This window comes from Microtus pennsylvanicus, chromosome 11, assembly GCF_037038515.1.
Source record: "Microtus pennsylvanicus isolate mMicPen1 chromosome 11, mMicPen1.hap1, whole genome shotgun sequence".
NCBI classification, from domain to species: domain Eukaryota; kingdom Metazoa; phylum Chordata; class Mammalia; order Rodentia; family Cricetidae; genus Microtus; species Microtus pennsylvanicus.
Window position 1 is genome coordinate 41,831,425 of NC_134589.1, and position 18,904 is coordinate 41,850,328.

Genomic DNA, 18,904 nt, shown 5'->3' on the forward strand with positions numbered 1-18,904 from the left:
AACAAAAAGATTTCATCATATTGGTAAAGCTTATAGGAAAGCAGTGCCTGAGGAGGTGTGGGTAGTAGTTAGCATGATCCTTCATATGGATCTTGATCATTTATTGACTGATTCATTGACCACTTATTGGCCGATTGAGCAGGGCCTCTCTGTGTAGACCTGGCTGTCCTGGACCTTGGTATGTAGACTAGGCTGTCCTGGAACTCATAGGGGTCTGCCTGCCTCTGCCTTCAGAGTACTGGACTTACAGGAGTGCACTACTATGCCTGGCCCTGGATCTTGATTTTGAATGGATTTTCTTCTAAAAAGTTTATTACACTGTAAACTTAGGATCTGTGTACTTTTCTGCCCACTACCCTTCAATAAAATTTGCTTCCCAAACAGACATCAGACTCACTTCTAGCACAACTACTGATGGGAAACGCTCCAGCGGGGGTACAAATGTTCAGCCACAGAAGGAAGACACAAGAGGAGAGGTGATCCAAGTACAGAAAGGAAGGACAGGGAAGCACCTCTCCACATGGTACACTCTGACAGCGTACTTGTTCCAGGGGTAGCTTTAACTTTCTTTTTGTGTGGACTGCTTGAATTTTAAAAGAATCATTACATTTGGGAATGGAAACATTTTCATTTGGGGGCAAGAAAGTATTATTTCAAGACAAGAGGTGTTTATTATGTTAGAGGAAATAAAATAGGTCCATGCGGCAATCTGTGGGCTCATCAAGAGAACTGAGGCTGGGATTACTGTTCTCCAAAAGCCACATATTGCATTTGAAGTCGACCCTCCAATTCCAATACAGTTCCGCTCCCATCTTCTGTCGCCTCTCCTGTTTCCTTTGATCCCACCAGAGCCAATCTCTGTCTCCTATATGGGTGCTAGCTCTTGCCCACAACCACACGTATATAAGCAAGCAGCTTATCTCTTCGGCTGGAGTGAAAACACCCAAAAAGGGACCGGTCACCATCCATTTTTGTTTTCTTATAAAATTTGGCTAATCACTTGCAATAATTGTCGGCTAAATGTTTCCTTCCAGTTCAAAATGCAATAACTAGTGCACAGCCCCGAAGCATGCAGTCCTTACTTGGCAAGGCGGGATGACACCACATGCCTTATTAGAAAGAGAAATGTTTCTCAGCTAGCTTCTTCCCTGTGAAATGACCACAGGCTGTCAGTGTGCCTGACATTAGCGTACCCATCCATTCCCTGATATCTGCAAGTGAGCTGTATGTTCAAGTCCAGCACTTCTTCAACGGAGGTTACTTCCTTAATAGGAAGCTGTTACATCTTATTTCCTAATGAGGAAGTGGGAAGGCAAAACAGTATGCCAGGCTTCCTAAGTCTAACTGTGAAGATCTTACTGTGAAAGACCCAGGAGGAGGCTGCATAAACATTTTAGAGAACACTGTATATGTGTATAAAATTGTCAAAGAATAAATAAAAGGGAGATATTTAAAACAAGTTTGGGGAGAGCCATTTTTTAAAAAGCAGAAAAATGAATTATATTTATACCAACATACAAAGTACTGGGAAAGCAGAGCTAGTAACAGAATGAACCTAGTGCTCATATTAATTTTCTTCTGAACTTTTGGCAGTGTTCTTTTCTACCTCTAAGATGGAGTTTAGGAACACCTCCATATGCTGCTGGAGGACAGCAGATTGCTCACATAGCCAGAATCTCCGTGCTGGCACAGGTCTTACTTCAGACTGGCCTCTCGGAAGCTCTACGTCCGCACTCTCCTCTCCCTAAGGCAGTAATTCCTCTTCCCTTCATGGGTACAAAAGCAAAACTCTGAGTCACTACACAAAGGAAACAAAGCTTAAGCTTCTGTGTCGGGAGCTGACAATCTCAACTCGCAGCAGCAGGCTATACTCAGCAGGCAGCCAGTTACAAGGACGCAGGGTAGAAGACGGACACTGTGGCCTAGCATTAACAGCACTGTGCTGAGCTGGCTCCAGATGAAGAAAGATACTAACAGGCATTTGGGTCAACACTGTACTGAATGAGCTGGGATAAGATCTGCCCAATTATACTCTAGATGCTTGCCTGCCTCCCTACTAGAGCCTGAGTTCCTTGAAGGCAGGTATCAGAACTTCTCTATTTTGACACTACTGACTTAAAGCTACTGCTGTGGCAAATAACAAATAAATACTAAAACACTTCAAGGAAATACTGAGTCATCTGCCCAAAGGTGTGCTAAAGGTGAGACAGTGACAATCCCAACTCCAGCCCTTGTGCAGCAGCTCACTGGGGTGTGCTGATATCTTGTCTGTGCTCTGACAAAGGAAGTCTGCCTGATGATCGGAGGGTGGAGCTAGCCACCAGTTAACCACAGAGGCCAGGCAGTGGTGGCACACACCTTTAATCCCAACAATGGAAGGAGGAAACAGGAAATGGTATGGCTGAGCGGAGAGAGGAAGTGATAAAGCAGGACAGAGACAGGAGCTTGGCCCCTTTTTGGCTGGGAAGTTGGCGAGGCGGCTGTGGCTTGCTTCTTTTGTCTCTCTGATCTTTCAGCATTTTACCCTGGTATCTGACTCTGGGTTCCTACCTGCCTCCATCAGTTCCCTACATACAACAGGGCAAACCTGTCAGAAAACTCTTTTCTCCACGAGTGGGCAACCATGCTGAAGGACAAAGCTGACGTCTTCTATGTGGTGCCAAGAGTGAGCTGAGGGCCTCTGTATGCTACACAGTGCTCCACCACCAGGCTACAGTCTCAGCCCTAAAGCCCCAGTCTTAACTGGAGCAGAACTCTTGCTGCCTCCAGAGTAAGGATTAATTATTCAGATGAACTTTTTGGGCGCTGAAAATAGAACCATAAAAAGCTGCTTGTACTAGATTCTAAGCTACCTGCCATCCCCCTGGCTTCTGCTTTCATTCTGAGGGTTAAGTGCAACACATTGTCTATTTTACAGGGCTGTGAGAAAAGCTGGGTAGCAATCTATGTGAAGGATATTTCTGAATTGCACAGATAAAATAATTACTTTTTTAAAAATAAATTGTTTTTGATACCTGGAATGAAAGAGATTAAGTAGCTAGCAAATGAAGTTTTAGGAGACATGTACAGGACTCAAATCTAATACTGCGATTTATAAGATGACTAAAGCTAACGTAAGGAAACACAAAACACCCTAAAGAAAAGCTAAGTATGATAGTTACATAAGCTATAGTCATGGAGCTATTCCAAGTAGAAATATTTATGTTTTGAGCTGGATATACAAATTTAGAACTGTAGGAGTTTTCAGAATGTATGGGCTTTCCCTAATGCTGGCATTTCTTTTTCATGTGCGGTCTCACCTCTCTAGGTAACAATGGGAGAAGCAGGCAGTGATGTGCTACATTTCCTCCAGTCCTTCCTAGTGCTAGTTCATTAATGACATCCATCTTTAAATCACAAGTGACAGAATGTACAATCAGTCTTAGGATGGGGTTGGCTTTATTGGGGGTGGGCACACAATTATTTTCTAAGCTAAAAAAACTTCCTCAAAGCCCATAGCCTGTGTCTCCGTTGATATTCCCTGAGTTTCTGTTAACCTGCTGTGTTAGTCTAAGGCCAGGACAGCAAACTAAGGCAGGGAGACATGGTAATTTAACTAAAATAGGACACACTGGCCAGGTAGTTCTGTGAGCCCCAAGACCTGACCAAGCAACAACTTCCCAAGTTCCTGCGGTGTCTAAGCAACACTGAGTTTCCAGGACTGGTGCTGGGGGAGCCTCATGCTAAGGGTCCAGCTTGAGTGTTGAAGAAGCAATGTTTTGTACAAAGATGGGGAGGCGAGGGCTTGATGAGAGAGGAGCTGCTTGAAAACTGCTGGCTTAGTGCACACAGAGGAGCTGGGGGAAGGAGGGAAGGAGGGAAGGAGGGAAGGAAGGAAGGAAGGAAAGATGGAAGGAAGGAAGGATGGAAGGAAGGAAAGATGGAAGGAAGGAAGGAAGAAAAGATGGAAGGAAGGAAGGAAAGATGGAAGGAAGGAAGGAAGGAAGGAAGGAAGGAAGGAAGGAAGGAAAGATGGAAGGAAGGAAGGAAGGAAGGAAGGAAGGAAGGAAGGAAAGATGGAAGGAAAGACGGAAGGAAGGAAAGATGGAAGGAAGGAAGGAAGGAAGGAAGGAAAGATGGAAGGAAGGAAGGAAAGATGGAAGGAAGGAAAGATGGAAGGAAGGAAGGAAGGAAGGAAAGATGGAAGGAAGGAAGGAGGAAGGAAAGATGAAAGGAAGGAAAGATGGAAGGAAGGAAAGATGGAAGGAAGGAAGGAAAGATGGAAGGAAGGAAGGAAAGATGGAAGGAAGGAAAGATGGAAGGAAGGAAGGATAGATGGAAGGAAGGAAAGATGGAAGGAAGGAAGGATAGATGGAAGGAAGGAAGGAAAGATGGAAGGAAGGAAGGAAGGAAGGAAGGAAGGAAGGAAGGAAGGAAGGGCAGAGCTGGAAGCAGGGAGAAAGCTGCTGCACACTGGATACTGACTACCATCCCTGGTATTCACAAGGAAGCTGGCTTTATTTGTGGAACTCTAACCATTAATTTCCTAAGAACAATACTGATTCTCCCAAGCATGTCCCTAGCACAGCATGAGAAGTATCACAAAGCATCACATAGTCATACCATGCATCCTTGCACTCGGAGAGCCCTGAGAGGCTGGCGACTCTGCTGCTGTGAATATATGTCGGACAGACACATAGAGCTTCCCATAACATAGCCCAGACTGGCCTGGAACTCACCGTGCAGCTGAAGAATGGCTGTCAGAAGACAGCTCTTGGGGTCAGTTCACACTGTGGGAACTGAACTGCTGGCAAGCACCTATAGCTACTGAAACTTGTTTGTTTGCTTTTCAAGACATTATTTCTTTGTGTAGTGCTGTCTGTTCTGGCACTCAGAGACTTTCCTGTCTCTGCTTCCTGCGTGCTGGGATTAAAGGCATGTGCCACCATCGCCCAGTTTACACTGAGCCTTTTTATTGGTTCCAATTTTAGATATTTACTACATAGTAGTAGAATATTAATCTTGTGTTTAAGAAAAACTAAAGACAACTGTGTCTTAGAATCTGTTAAACACCACAGACTGGAAAGAATTAATTTTCACTTAAGACTCAATACTGACATCCACAGGCAAAAACTCTCAAGTCCTTGTAATTAGGGAATCTCTCATCTTTAAATGTATGAAAGTAAGGGCTGGAGACATTGCTCAGAGGTTAAGAGCACTGGCTGCTCGCTCAGAGGACCTGAGTTCAATTCCTAGCACCCACATGGCAGCTCACAACCCTTTTTAACTTCAGTTCCAGAGGATCTCATGCCTTCTTTTGGTCTCTTCAGAAAATGCATGCACATGATGCATATACATACATATATATATATATATATATGTGTGTGTGTGTGTGTGTGTGTGTGTGTGTGTGTGTGTGTATACACACACACAATATTCATATACATTTTAAAAACTTGTAAAGGAAGACTTTAAATGTGTGAGCATGTGCAATCCATACTTACACAATAAGTGTTCACAGTTTTGTGTGGCACACACCTTCAGAGGCTGAAGCAAGAGGATTGCTACGAGATTAAGGCTAGCCAGAGAGCTAGAAAGGATGCCAAGGGGAAAAGGGTGTTCAAATGCTTCCTAAATAATGTAGAAATTGAAGATACTATAATAAGAGAATACAGCTGATTTTAATACTTTGGAAATGGATATATTAAACTACTCAGGAAGTATTAAGTATATATAGTTCTGTTTAGCTTTCTTTTTTTTTTTAAATTTAAAGATAGGGTCTCACTCTGTAGTCCATGTTGGGCTCAAATTCAAAGCAGTTCTCCGAGTTCGAGGCCAGCCTGGTCTACAGGAGCTAGTTCCATGATAGGCTCCAAAGCTACAGAGAAACCCTATCTCGAAAAACAAAACAAAACAAAATTGTGCTTACTGGCAGACCTGGATTGAGCCAACGACCTGACTCAGAGTCTGCAATCTCCACTGGAACCACAGAGGGACTGAACCAGCTACCTAGGACACAGAGAGAACAAGCTCCACCAGCAGCAGAAGCCAGGAGCAAACCCAGGGACAAACCTGGGACACAAGCGGAACAGGATTGAGCCAGCGATCAGATCCAGAGTCAACAATCTCCACTGGAACAGGTACAGGGGAGTAACCGCTGAATAAGTGAGCCAGAGCCAGAGATTGCTGAGGGGCCGGATGTGAATCTGAGGCCTTCAAGGGAGTAGACTTAAGCTAACACCCCGGTGGGTCTGGGCGAGAGTCTAGGACCTCCCAGGAACTAGGCCAGAGCCAGGACCTCTGCCAGTCTGGGCATGAGTGAACCTGGGTCCTCCGAGGTAATAGGCAGAAACCAGAGATCTGGGCGGGGCCAGGAGCAAGTCTGGGGTCTCAGAGAGAATAGGCCTGAGCCAGGACCTCTGTGGGTTTGGGCATTAGTCTGGGATATCAAAGGGAATAGGCAGGAACCTGGAACCCCTGAGGGTCCAAGCGTGAGTCTAAGACATCTGAGGAAGTAAGCAGGTCCTTTACATTCTGGGCACACCCAAGCCTGGAACCTCCTAGGCAATAGAGAGGAACCAGAAACCTTTCCAGGTCCAACTCCAACCCAGGGACTTCTGCAGGAGGGAATCTAGACCAGGATTTACAGATACAGGTCAAAGCCAGTAACCTAGGCCAAAGTTGCCCTGAGGCAAGAAACTCCACCTTGGACAACAAATTTCACAGGAGAGGGCGTGAGGAAACAAGCTCCACTGGGAGCAGAAGCCAGGACCAAATCCAGTCCTGGGAGCCAACCCAGTCCCAGAACACTGGCCTGGCCGATCAGAACTGAGCCAGTGACCAGATCCAGAGTCAGCGATCTCCACCAGAACAGGTCCAACTCCAAGCCAGGGCCTTCTGCAGGAGGGAATCCAGACAAGGATTTACAGAAACAGATCAAAGCCAGCAACCTAGGCCAAAGAAGGCCCTAGACAGCAAACTCCAAGGAAGCAGAGCAAAGCACAGGAGCACTGAGCTATCTCTAGGAACAGGAGTAACCAACAGGTTAACTAGAACGGTGGCACTGACTGTACCATGAGGAACAACCACCTGAGCTTTGGATTCATTGGATTCACCTAGAAGATTGTTCAACAGAATCTCAGACAGCCCCAACCACATCTATTAGAGGAAAAGATGAGTAGAAAAGGTAAGAACACACGCAACACCACTAAGAGGAACACAACACCAGTAAAACCAAAAGACACTACAACAGCAAGACCTGAGCAACCAAATAAGGATGAAGTGAAGAAAATGGCCTAAAAATTAACTTCAAGAGAATGTTTGAAATCCTTAAAGATGAAATGAGAAATTCCCTTAAGAAATTGAGGAAAAGACAAACAAAAAACTGGAAGATATCAGCAAATCACTTAAAAAAAAAACCAAGAAAAAGAAATCAAACATATAAAAGAAACTATCCGGGACTTAAAAACTGAAATAGAAAGAATAAAGAAAACACAAGCTGAAGAAATTACAGAAACAGAAATCATGAGAAAAAGATCAGGAACTACAAACGCAAGCATGAAGAGCAGAATACAAGAAATAGAAGAGAGAATCTCAAGCGCTGAAGATACAATAAAGGAAATAGACTCATCAGGTAAAGAAAACATTAAATCTAACTAAAGCTTAACCCAAAATATCCATGAAATATGGGACACCATGAAAAGGCCAAATCTTAGAATAATAGGTATAGAAGTAGGAGAAGTTGTTTAACTCAAAGGCACAGAAAATGTATTTAACAAAATCATAGAAGAAAACTTTCCCTACCTAAAGAGAGATATGACTATGAAGATGCAAGAAGCTTACAGAACACCAAATAGACTGAATCAAAAAAAAAGTCCTCTCGCCACATAATAATCAAAACTAAACATACAGAGTAAAGAAAGATTTTTTTTTTTTTGGTTTTTCGAGACAAGGCTTCTCTGTGGCTTTGGAGCCTGTCCTGGAACTAGCTCTTGTAGACCAGGCTGGTCTCGAACTCACAGAGATCCGCCTGCCTCTGCCTCCCTAGTGCTGGGATTAAAGGCGTGCACCACCATCGCCTGGCTAAAGAAAGAATAAAAAATATTTATTTATTTATTATGTATACAATATTCTTTCTGCATGTATGCCTGAAGGCCAGAAGAGGGCACCAGACCTCCTTACAGATGGTTGTGAGCCACCATGTGGTTGCTGGGAATTGAACTCAGAACCTTTGGAAGAGCAGGCAATGTTCTTAACCACTGAGCCATTTCTCCAGCCCCGTAAAGAAAGAATATTAAGAGCTGCAAAGGAAAAAGGTCAAGTAACATATAAAGGCAGACCTACCAGAATTACACCTGACTTCTCATGGGAGACGATCAAAGCCAGAAGGTCATGGTCAAGCATTTTGCAGACATTAAGAGACCACAAACGCCAGCCCAGACTACTATACCCAGCAAAACTGTCAATCATCATAGAAGAACAAAACAAGATATTCCATGACAAATCTAGATTTCACCAATACCTAGCCACAAACCCAGCCCTACACAAAATACTAATAGGAAAACTCTAACACAAGGAAGATGGCTACACCAACAAAAACAGACAATTGATGATCTCTTAAAGCAAACCCCGAAGAAGAAAAAAATGCACAAATTAACATTACCAACGATGAAAACTAAATTAACAGGAGACAGCAACCACTGGTCATTAATATCCCTTAATGTAAATGGACTCAACTCACCTATAAAAAGGCACAGGCTAACAGACTGGATAAGAAAACAGAATCCATCCTTCTTCTGCATACAAGAAACGCATCTCAAACTCAAAGACAGACATCGTCTCAGAGTAAAGGGTTGGGAAAAGAATATACCAATCAAATGGACCTAAGAAACAAGTGGGTGTAGCTATCCTAATATCTAACAAAATAGACTTCAAACTAAAATCAGTCAAAAGAGACATAGAAGGTCATTTCATATTAGTCACAGGAAAAAATCCATCAAGAGGAAATTTCAATACTGAACATCTATGCCCCAAATACAAGGGCACCCTCATATGTCAAAGAAACATTTCTAAAGCTTAAATCATATATTCAACCCCACACACTGGTCAGAAGGGAGTGGGAGACTTCAACACTCCCCCCTCACCACTGGACAGGTCAATCAGACAAAAAATGAACAGAGAAATAAGAGAACTAACAGTTGTTATGACTCAAATGGACTTAACAGACATCTATAGAATATTCCATCCAAACAGAAAAGAATATACCTTCTTCTCATGGAACCTTCTCAAAAATCGACCACATACTCGGTAACAAAACAAACCTCAACAAATACAAAAAAACTGGACTAACCCAATGTACCTTATCAGATCACCATGCTTTAAAACTAGAATTCAACAGCAATACTAATTCCAGAAAACCCCAAACACATGGAAATTAAACAATGCTCACCTGAACCATCAATGGGTGAAGGAAGAAATAAAGGGGGAAAGGAAAGACTTCCTAAAATTCAATGAAAATGACCACACAACATACCCAAATTTATGGGACACAATGAAAGCAGTGGTAAGAGGGAAGTTCATAGCACTAAACGCCTACATAAAGAAGCTGGAAAAATCCTACACTAGTGAATTAACAGAACATTTGAAAACATTAGAACGAAAAAAAGCAAACTCACCTAAGAGAACTAGACAGCAGAAAATAATCAATTTGAGAGCTGAAATCAACAAAATAGAAACAAAGAAAACAATACAAAGAGTCAATGAGACAAAGAGTTGGTTCTTCGAGAAAAATCAACAAAATAGACAATCGTTTATCCCAACTAACCAAAAGACAAAGAGAATATCCAAATTAACAAAATAAGAAATGAAAAGGGGGACATAAAAACAGACATGGAGGAAATACAGAGGATCATCAGATCATATTTTGAAAACCTGTACTCCACAAAATTGGAAAACTTAAAGGAAATGGACAACTTTCTGGATAATATCACTTACCAAAATTAAATCAAGACCAGATAAGCAAATTAAACAGACCTATAACTGCTGAAGAAATAGAAACAGTCATCAAAAGTCTCCCAACAAAAAAAAAGCCCAGGACCAGATGGTTTCAGCTCACAATTCTACAAGACTTTCAGAGAAGAACTAATACCAATACTCCTCAAATTGTTCCACACAATACAAACAGAAGGAACATTGCCAAACTCTTTTTATGAGGTTACAATTACCCTGATACCCAAACCACAGAAAGACATTACTAAGAAAGAGAATTACAGACCAATCTCACTCATGAACACTGATGCAAAAATACTAAATGAAATACTGGCAAATCGAATCCAAGAACACATCAGAACCATCATCCACCATGATTAAGTCAGCTTCATCCCACAGATGCAGGGATGGTTCAACATACAAAAATCTGTCAACGTAATCCACCATATAAACAAGCTGAAAAATAAAAACCACATGATCATCTCATTAGATGCCGAAAAAGCTTTTGACAAAATACAACATCCCTTCATGATAAAGGTCTTGGAGAGAGCAGGGATACAAGGAACATACCTAAACATAATTAAGGCAATATATAGCAAGCCAACAGCCTACATCAAACTAAATGGAGAGACACTCCCACCGATTCCACTGAAATTAGGAACAAGACAAGGTTGTCCACTCTCTCCATATCTATTCAATATAGTTCTTGAGGTCCTAGCTAGAACAATAAGACACCAAAGGGAGATCAAAGGGATACAAATTGGAAATGAAGTCAAACTCTCACTGCTGATGATATGTTAGTTTAAATAAGTGATCCCAAAAATTCTACCAAGGAACTTCTACAACTCAAACACTTTCAATAATGTAGCAGGATACAAGATTAACTCAAAAAAATCAGTAGCCCTCCTGTACACAGAAGGTAAAAGGGCTGGGAAAGAAATCAGAGAATCAACAACCTTCACAATAGCCACAAATAGCATAAAATATCTCGGAGTAACTCTAACCAAACAAGTGGAAGACTTGTATGACAGGAACTTTAAATCTTTGAGAAAAAAAATTGAAGAAGACACCAGAAAGTGGAAAGATCTCCCATGCTCTTGGGTAGGCAGAATTAACATAGTAAAAATGGTGATCTTACCAAAAACAAGATTCAATGCAATGCCCAGCAAAATTCTTCAAAGACCTCAAAAGAATGATACTCAACTTCATATGGAAAAGCAAAATACCCAGGATAGCCAAAACAATCTTGTACAATAAAAGAACTTCTGGAGGCATCACAATCCCTGACTTCAAACTCTACTACAGAGCTATAGTACTGAAAACAGCCTGGTATTGGCATAAAAACAGACAGGAGGACCACCAATGGAACCGAATAGAAGACCCGGATATCAATCCACACATCTTTGAACACCTGATCTTTGATAAAGAAGCAAAAAATATCAACTGGAAAAAAGAAAGCATATTTAACAAGTGGTCCTGAGGGGCTGGAGAGATGGCTCAGTGGTTAAGAGCATTGCCTGCTCTTCCAAAAGGTTCTGAGTTCAATTCCCAGCAACCACACGGTGGCTCACAACCATCTGTAATGAGGTCTGGTGCCCTCTTCTGACCTGCAGACATGCACACAGACAGAATACATAATAAATATATATAAATAAATATTTAAAAAAAACAAGTGGTCCTGACATAACTGGATATCAACATGTAGAAGAATAAAAATAGACTCATATCTATCACCATGCACAAAACTCAAGTCAAAATGGATCAAAGACTTCAATATAAAGCCAGCCACACTGAACTTTATAGAAGAGAAATTGGGAAGTACACTTGGACGCATTGGCACAGGGAACCACTTCCTAAATAGAACCCCAGCAGCACAGACACTGAGAGAAACAATTAATAAATGGGACCTCCTGAAACTGAAAAGCTTCTGTAAAGCAAAGGACATGGTCAACAAGAAAAAATGACAGCCTACAGAATGGGAAAAGATCTTCACTAACCCCACATCAGACAGAGGTCTGATCTCTAAAATATTCAAAGAACTCAAGAAATTGGACACCAAAAGATCACATAATCCAACTAAAAAAAAATGGAGTACAGACCTAAACAGAGAACTCTCAATAGAAGAATCTAAAATGGCTAGAAGACACTTAAGAAAATGTTCAACATCCTTAGACATCAGAGAAATGCAAATCAAAACAACTCTGAGATTCCATCTTACACCTGCAAGAATGGCCAAAATCAAAAACACTGACAACAACTTATGCTGGAGAGGTTGTGGAGAAAAGGGAACACTCCTGAATTGCTGGTGGGAATGCAAGCTGGTACAACCCCTTTGGATGTCAGTGTGGTGATTTCTCAGAAAATTAGGAAACAACCTTCCTCAAGACCCAGTAATACCACTTTTGGGTATATACCCAAAGGATGCTCAATCGTCCCACAAGGACATGTGATGTAGGAGGGTCTTCTATCTATCTGTTGTTTTATTGGTTAATACAGAAATTGCCTTGGCCTTTTTTTTTGTTTTTCTTTAAAATATTTATTTATTTATTTATTTATTTATTTATTTATTTATTTATTTATTTATTTATTATGTATACAATATTCTGTCTGTATGCCTGAAGGCCAGAAGAGGGCGCCAGACCTTTTTACAGATGGTTGTGAGCCACCATGTGGTTGCTGGGAATTGAACTCAGGATCTTTGGAAGAGCAGGCAATGCTCTTAACCACTGAGCCATCTCTCCAGCCCCTGCCTTGGCCTTTTGATAGGGCAGAATTTAGATAGGTGGAGTAGACCGAACAGAATGCTGGGAGAAAGAAAGCAGAGTCATGCAGATGCCATGGAGCCAGCTGCCAGGTCAGACATGCTGAATCTTTCCCAGTAAGCCACCACCTCGTGATGCTACACAGATTATTAGAAATGGGTTAATCAAGATGTGAGAGTTAGCCAATACGAGGCTAGAACTAATGGGCCAGGCAGTGTTTAAATGAATACAGTTTCTGTGTAATTATTTTGGGTAAAGCTAGCCGGTGGCGGGGAGCTGGGCGGAGGAAGCAGCCCACAGCTCCTTCTACAGACATGTGCTCAACTATGTTCATAGCAGCTTTGTTTGTCATAGCCAGAACCTGGAAACAACCTAAATGCCCCTAGACCAAAAAATGGATAAGGAAAATGTGTTACATTTACACAATGGAGTACTACACAGCAGAAAAGAATAATAACAGCTTGAATTTTGCAGGCAAACGAATGGAGCTAGAAAACATTATTTTGAGTGAGGTAACCCAGACACAGAAAGAAAATTATTGCATATACTCACTCATAGGTGGTTTTTAAACATAAAGCAAAGAAAACCAGCCTACAAATCACAATCCCAGAGAACTTAGACAACAATGCGGACACTAAGAGAAACTTACATAGATCTAATCTACATGGGAAGTAGAAAGTAGAAAAAGACAAGATCTTTATGAGTAAATTGGGAGCATAGCGACCTTGGGGGAGGATTAAAGGCGTGGGGGGGTGGTAGGGAGGGAAGCAGAGAAATATGTAGAGCTCAATAAATATCAATTTAAAAAAAGAATTTAAAAAAAGTGGTTCTCTTGCCTGGGATTCCAGGTATGAGCCACCATACCTTTCTTTTTATGGTGAGGATTAAACCTATGACCTTACACCACTGAGCTCCATTACCAACCTTTTTCTGAATCTTTCTAATATGTTCATTCTCTGATATCTGAAGAGGATGTAGGGAGAGGACTTGGAATAAAAGTGCTATGAAGATTCAACATACAGCTAAGCACACATCTTTAATCCCAGTACTCAGAAGGCAGAGGCAGGTGTAACTCTTTAAGTCTGAAGCCAGCCTGGTCTACAAAGTGAGTTCCAGGACAGTCAGGGTTACATACTGAGTGAGCCCATGCTCAACGTCCCTCCTCCCACTCCTGGAAAAAAGATTCAACATGACTTTCATACAAGCTTCTTTGCTCATCATTAGGCTAAAGCAAGGGAGTCTGAGGGCTGCAACACAAGTCACACATTAGGAGCACAGACAGAAACTATGGTAGCTTCTTTTTTTTTTTAAAGATTTATTTATTTATTATGTATATAGTATTCTGCCTACATATATCCTATAGGCCAGTAGAGGGATCAGATCTCATTAAAGATAGTTGTGAGCCATCATGTGGTTGCTGGGAATTGAACTCAGGACCTCTGGAAGAGCAGCCAGTGCTATTAACCTCTGAGCCACCTCTCCAGCCCACTATGGTAGCTTCTTAAAGCCCAGCGTGCACAAGAATTACCCATGTTCATCATGAGGCTGACTGGGCTCCATGCTTGGGATTTTACATAGGAGGCACGGGAAGCTCAAGCACCTAATTTCAAATGATGCTGATGCTGGTGTAGGATCACACTTGCCCTAGAGAACAAGGGATGCAGCAAACACACTGGTGATATGGGGGAAAAATGGGCAGACTACTGGGAGATAAAACAATCACCCAATTGATAATTCAGAAAGAAAGTTTAAGAACTGAATATAGCTGGGTGGTGGTGGCGCACAATTTTAATCTCAGCATTTGGGGAGGCAGAGGCAGGAAGAGTTCTGTGAGTCTGAGGCCAGCCTGGTCTAGAGAGTTGAGTTTCAGGGAAGCCAGGGCTAAATAGAGAAAATCTGTCTTGAAAAACAAAACAAGAATTGAATATAATTGTTTTACAAAATAGTGTATAATATAAGTTGGGTATTCTACCTTGCTTTTTTCTTTAGCATCTTCAAACTACCACGTCATGGAAATGTTCATGTAACACTGTGACAACTATTCACAGAGTCTATTTATAGATCCTGATTCGTGTAGGAAAACGTGCACTAACAGCTAGCACTGACACGGACTATGCACACCACTTCAAAGATTTTCCCTATAGATTGGGATCATCACACACGGCCTTTTCAGATAATGAAACTTAGGTAACTTAAGTAATGAATCCTTTTTAAACATTTTTACAAACTTAGAAGAAAATCTTTTCAATAGAGCACACGACCCAAGCATGAGCTTTTCAGTGTTACTATCTTCACAACTCACACAACAGAGTTAATGTTCTATAGTAAGCACTCTAGGTCAACCAGAGCTGTATAAAGCCATTCCTTTAGACAGTAACTGAGCTTGGAGCTGGGCAGGGGCCATTTCTGCCATCTGTTTTCTTTCAGTACCTCAGGGGCTCTTAGCTATTGCTATTCAGTGTACTGACTTCTAAATTTCATCATCCATGAGTGCATTCATCTTCAATCCTGGCACTGGACAGTAAAGCACGTGGATCTCTGTGAGTTTAGGCCAGCCCAGTCTACAGAGTTCTAGGTCAGCTGGAATTAGAAAGTGAGACCCTGTATCAAAATAAAAATAAATAAAAATAAAATGTCGCCAGTCCACTTTCCCCATCTGATCAATCCAAGAGTGACTACAGAAGGATTATAATGGTGGGTTTTAAGATTTCCTCTGTGTGTGTGTTGTTCCTCAAGTCTACCTTTCTGTGAAACAGAGAGTCTCACTGTCCTGGAAATTACCAAGGAGGCTAGACTATCTATCTCCTGGGTGCTAGGATTACAAGCATGTACCAACACAAGTGTTTTTTTTTTCTTAAATGTTGGTTTTGAGGATTTAACTCAGGTCCTTAAGTTTTCAAGGGAAGTATTCTACCAACATAGTCATCTCTGCAGCTCCAAGATGTAATTTTTTTGTAAGGATTTTTTTTTTTTAGGGTCTGGTTGTTTACATAATCCCAGATCTTTAGGCTAGTCTATGGTCTATGGATGGCTGACTTGTTGCTACCATCAATAAAGCGGGGTGATGACTAGACTTTGTATGTGTGTGTGTGTTTATAGTATGCTGCATCAGAGACATGTAAGTACTTAGGGTTGTGTTAGTATAGCTGTTCATTTATAGGTAATGTAGCTTAGTTTGTCCTTTTGGTCCAAACCTATGTGGATACTAAATATCACTCCGTATTTCCCTCTCTTTTATCCAACTTGTTGGCAAGCAGACAGCTCTGAAGAGTAACAAAGGTCAGTTACATAGTAAAGAAATGTAAAGTGAACCTCATGAGGAGAAGGAGCAAAATCTGCTATAATCTGACCACAAGGGAGTTCCTAATGTTGGTATCTTAGCGTCATTGCTCAAAGTCACAGAAAGATCACATTTACTGACCTGGGGAATGCTGGGAAGTTGCAAGTGAGGTCATGGAATTAGAGAGGTTAAGGTTGGCAGTGATACTAAGCTGGCTCTGCAGTGCAGGAGGGTAAGGAGATGTGGGTGTCAGGAGGGACTCCTCACTGGCTTCTTCATCAATTCCAGGCAAGTACGTGTCAATCAAGGCATCAAGAAACTTAACAATAAGCTCAGCATAGTCTGGGATTTGTGTTTGCTGTAATGGAAAATAGGACATTATTTTAGCTCCATTTTAAAAAAATTCCCTCTGAAGCCAAGAAAGGTTAACTGATATCTGGGGCTTGGTTGACTGCTTTGCTTTCTTCCTTTGTTTATATTCTAGACCATTAAAAAGGGGGACTGGAGTAGTATTTAGAGACAACCATGGAATTTAAAGCTTGAAATTTTATTTAGCTTCCCCTAAAAGCTTCCAGATGAACCTGCAATTTCTGAAAGCCATGCCCAGACAGAGGGTTTGAATCCACAGACAATGTAGTCCTCAGCAATGATGTCTAGCCAGTTTCCCAAAGAAGAGAAAGTGGGCAGAGCACCATCAGGCCAGCTGCTACTCAGATGCCCCCAGAGACACAGAGGGGCTCAGCAGATAACAACCATCCACCTGTTAAAAACTTCTGCATAACACACTTCTGTGACTTCAGGCCCATCTTTTTAATGACAACCTATGCATATCAACAGTTATTACAAATAAACTAAATCTAACCCTTAAAACTGGAATGAGATAAAGATAGCTCATCAAGATTTAACACCCCAGTATCTAGGATACTGTGTGTGGGGGGGGGGGGGCAGAAGCCCTGCCTTCAAGGAACTTCAATTATTTTAAAAGAGACCACCTACAAAAAAATAATAAACACAAATTCATGCAGTACACCAACAAATGCTAGTCAAAGAAAATGAACAGTGAAGAACAAACTCAATATAATAGTTGGATGTAAAAATGTGCCCCTGAGGTAGATTTTAACAGGCATCATGCTCTTTGCTAGTCACCAGACAGGTGTGTGAGTTGCTGGCACATGTAGAGGTCCAGCAGTGGTTCTCAATCTGATGCTGCGACCCTTTAATACAGTTCCTCATGTTGTGGTCATCCCTAAACATAAACTTATTTCGTTGCTACTTCATAACTATAATTTTGTTACTGTTATGAATCGTAATGTGAATATCTGATTATGTCGCCCCAAAGGAGTCATGACCCACAGGCTAAGAACCACTGGTCTACAAGCAGAAAGTTTCATAGAGGCTTTATCACACCCTTCTGAGAAGTCAAGCCTGAATTCAATACTTTAAAATAAAAATTAATAGATAAACATATTAAAGGTATTGCCTCTTTTGGAAAAATCTTTCTAAAACATTGTGTTTGAGATGGTACTTTGGTTTGAGGATAGTGTGTGCTCTGAAACAAGCTCACAAATATAGCTAAAGACTCTGGCTTATCAAAATTAGAGAAAAGTCTTTTTTCTTACCTTTGAAAAGGGTCCTGCAAACCGCCATAAGCCATTGAAACCAAAACCTGTAAAACATCAAATGCTACTCTTACAACAAGCAAGGCAGCTTTAGATAGTAATGGAAATTAAGCTTGTATAGCCGACAGAATCTATGCATATATTTAAGACATTTTAAAATGAGTGTCAAAGATGACTAAAATGTTCTTAAAATAGGCTTAGCATTTTAATAAAGTGGTCAAGCAGTTATCTTACTGAACATATAACTTAGAGTCAGAAAATGACATGAAGGGAGGGAGAGAAGTAGGAAGGAGCCTATCACTTCTAGAGAATTCTACATCAGTGCTTGTACAACAGTGCCACAGCTGCAGGCTATCAGGTCCTCTCCTGGTATACTTAGTTACTTTGCAGGTAAGATGTTTGGTACTGTGGAGGGGATTCCTCATGATACACCACACTCTGCACAATTCCATGGATTGGATTTAACAAATTTGGATCTTGGCACAATGACAAGAGGGTATTGATCTTAGAGTCCAACAAATTGTGCCTAAAAAAAAAAAAGTAAACAGAGGAACATTAAATAAAAAGATTTACTGGAAAGCATAATATATATTCCTTAGAACAATGTGGCAAAACTGAAGACAAGCGCTGTTAACTTTCTGGTGCTTTTTTAAGCCATCTAGTGAATGAGTGTGTGTGAGTGGACTGCCTTTCGTTTTAACACACTCTGGACCCTCTATGTCCTCTGCTGTCTGCTTGTATACGCTTCGAGGGATAAACTCAAATTTTAATACTAATTAGTGCCAAATCAGACTGAATTTTGCTAAGGAAAGCACAATTAGTTTGGAAGGGGTAGAATGTGGAACCTTACAAAGAAATCATTTCCAAATCAGGTGCAATCTACTAATAAAAATCTATTTAAAAAGTAACATCCAGATATGTGAAATTCAGAAACTTTAAAATGAGATTAAACAACAAATGCTGGATGTTCAATAAGCTACACTGATGTACTCAGGTTTATAAGCTAAAGTGTGCTTACAGTATCTTCAGTTGTTTGACATAACTGTTTAAAAATGTCCAACACCAGGTTCATTCTACTTCCCCTTCATGGGTATCGGATTCTCCCAAGATTTTTATCTCAGCAACGAAACCACTACCATCCATTTTAACATGCAAACCATCCATCTAGCAGTACTCCTTAGGGACCTGCATGGACAACCTCTAGAATTCTTTCCTCCTAAATGTGCTTTCAATTCTACCTCTCCTTATACTCCAGATACTGGCCTCCTGGAATAGTA

General features: G+C 41.1%; 1 protein-coding gene across 6 annotated transcripts in view; it reads right to left on the bottom strand.

Annotated features, from left to right (window-relative positions):
* Nucleotides 1–18,904, bottom strand: part of Nf1 (neurofibromin 1) — a 262,777-nt gene that overhangs the window by 4,310 nt on the left and 239,563 nt on the right. For 5 of the 6 annotated variants that reach the window (XM_075991443.1, XM_075991442.1, XM_075991444.1 and 2 more), the window contains 3 exons: nt 18,011–18,153; nt 17,628–17,674; nt 16,150–16,366 (listed from right to left, as the gene is read on the bottom strand). In XM_075991443.1, coding sequence (XP_075847558.1) covers nt 16,150–16,366; nt 17,628–17,674; nt 18,011–18,153 — 407 coding nt within the window. The remainder of the gene's footprint in view (nt 1–16,149; nt 16,367–17,627; nt 17,675–18,010; nt 18,154–18,904) is intronic. The other variant, XM_075991447.1, reaches the window with a different exon arrangement.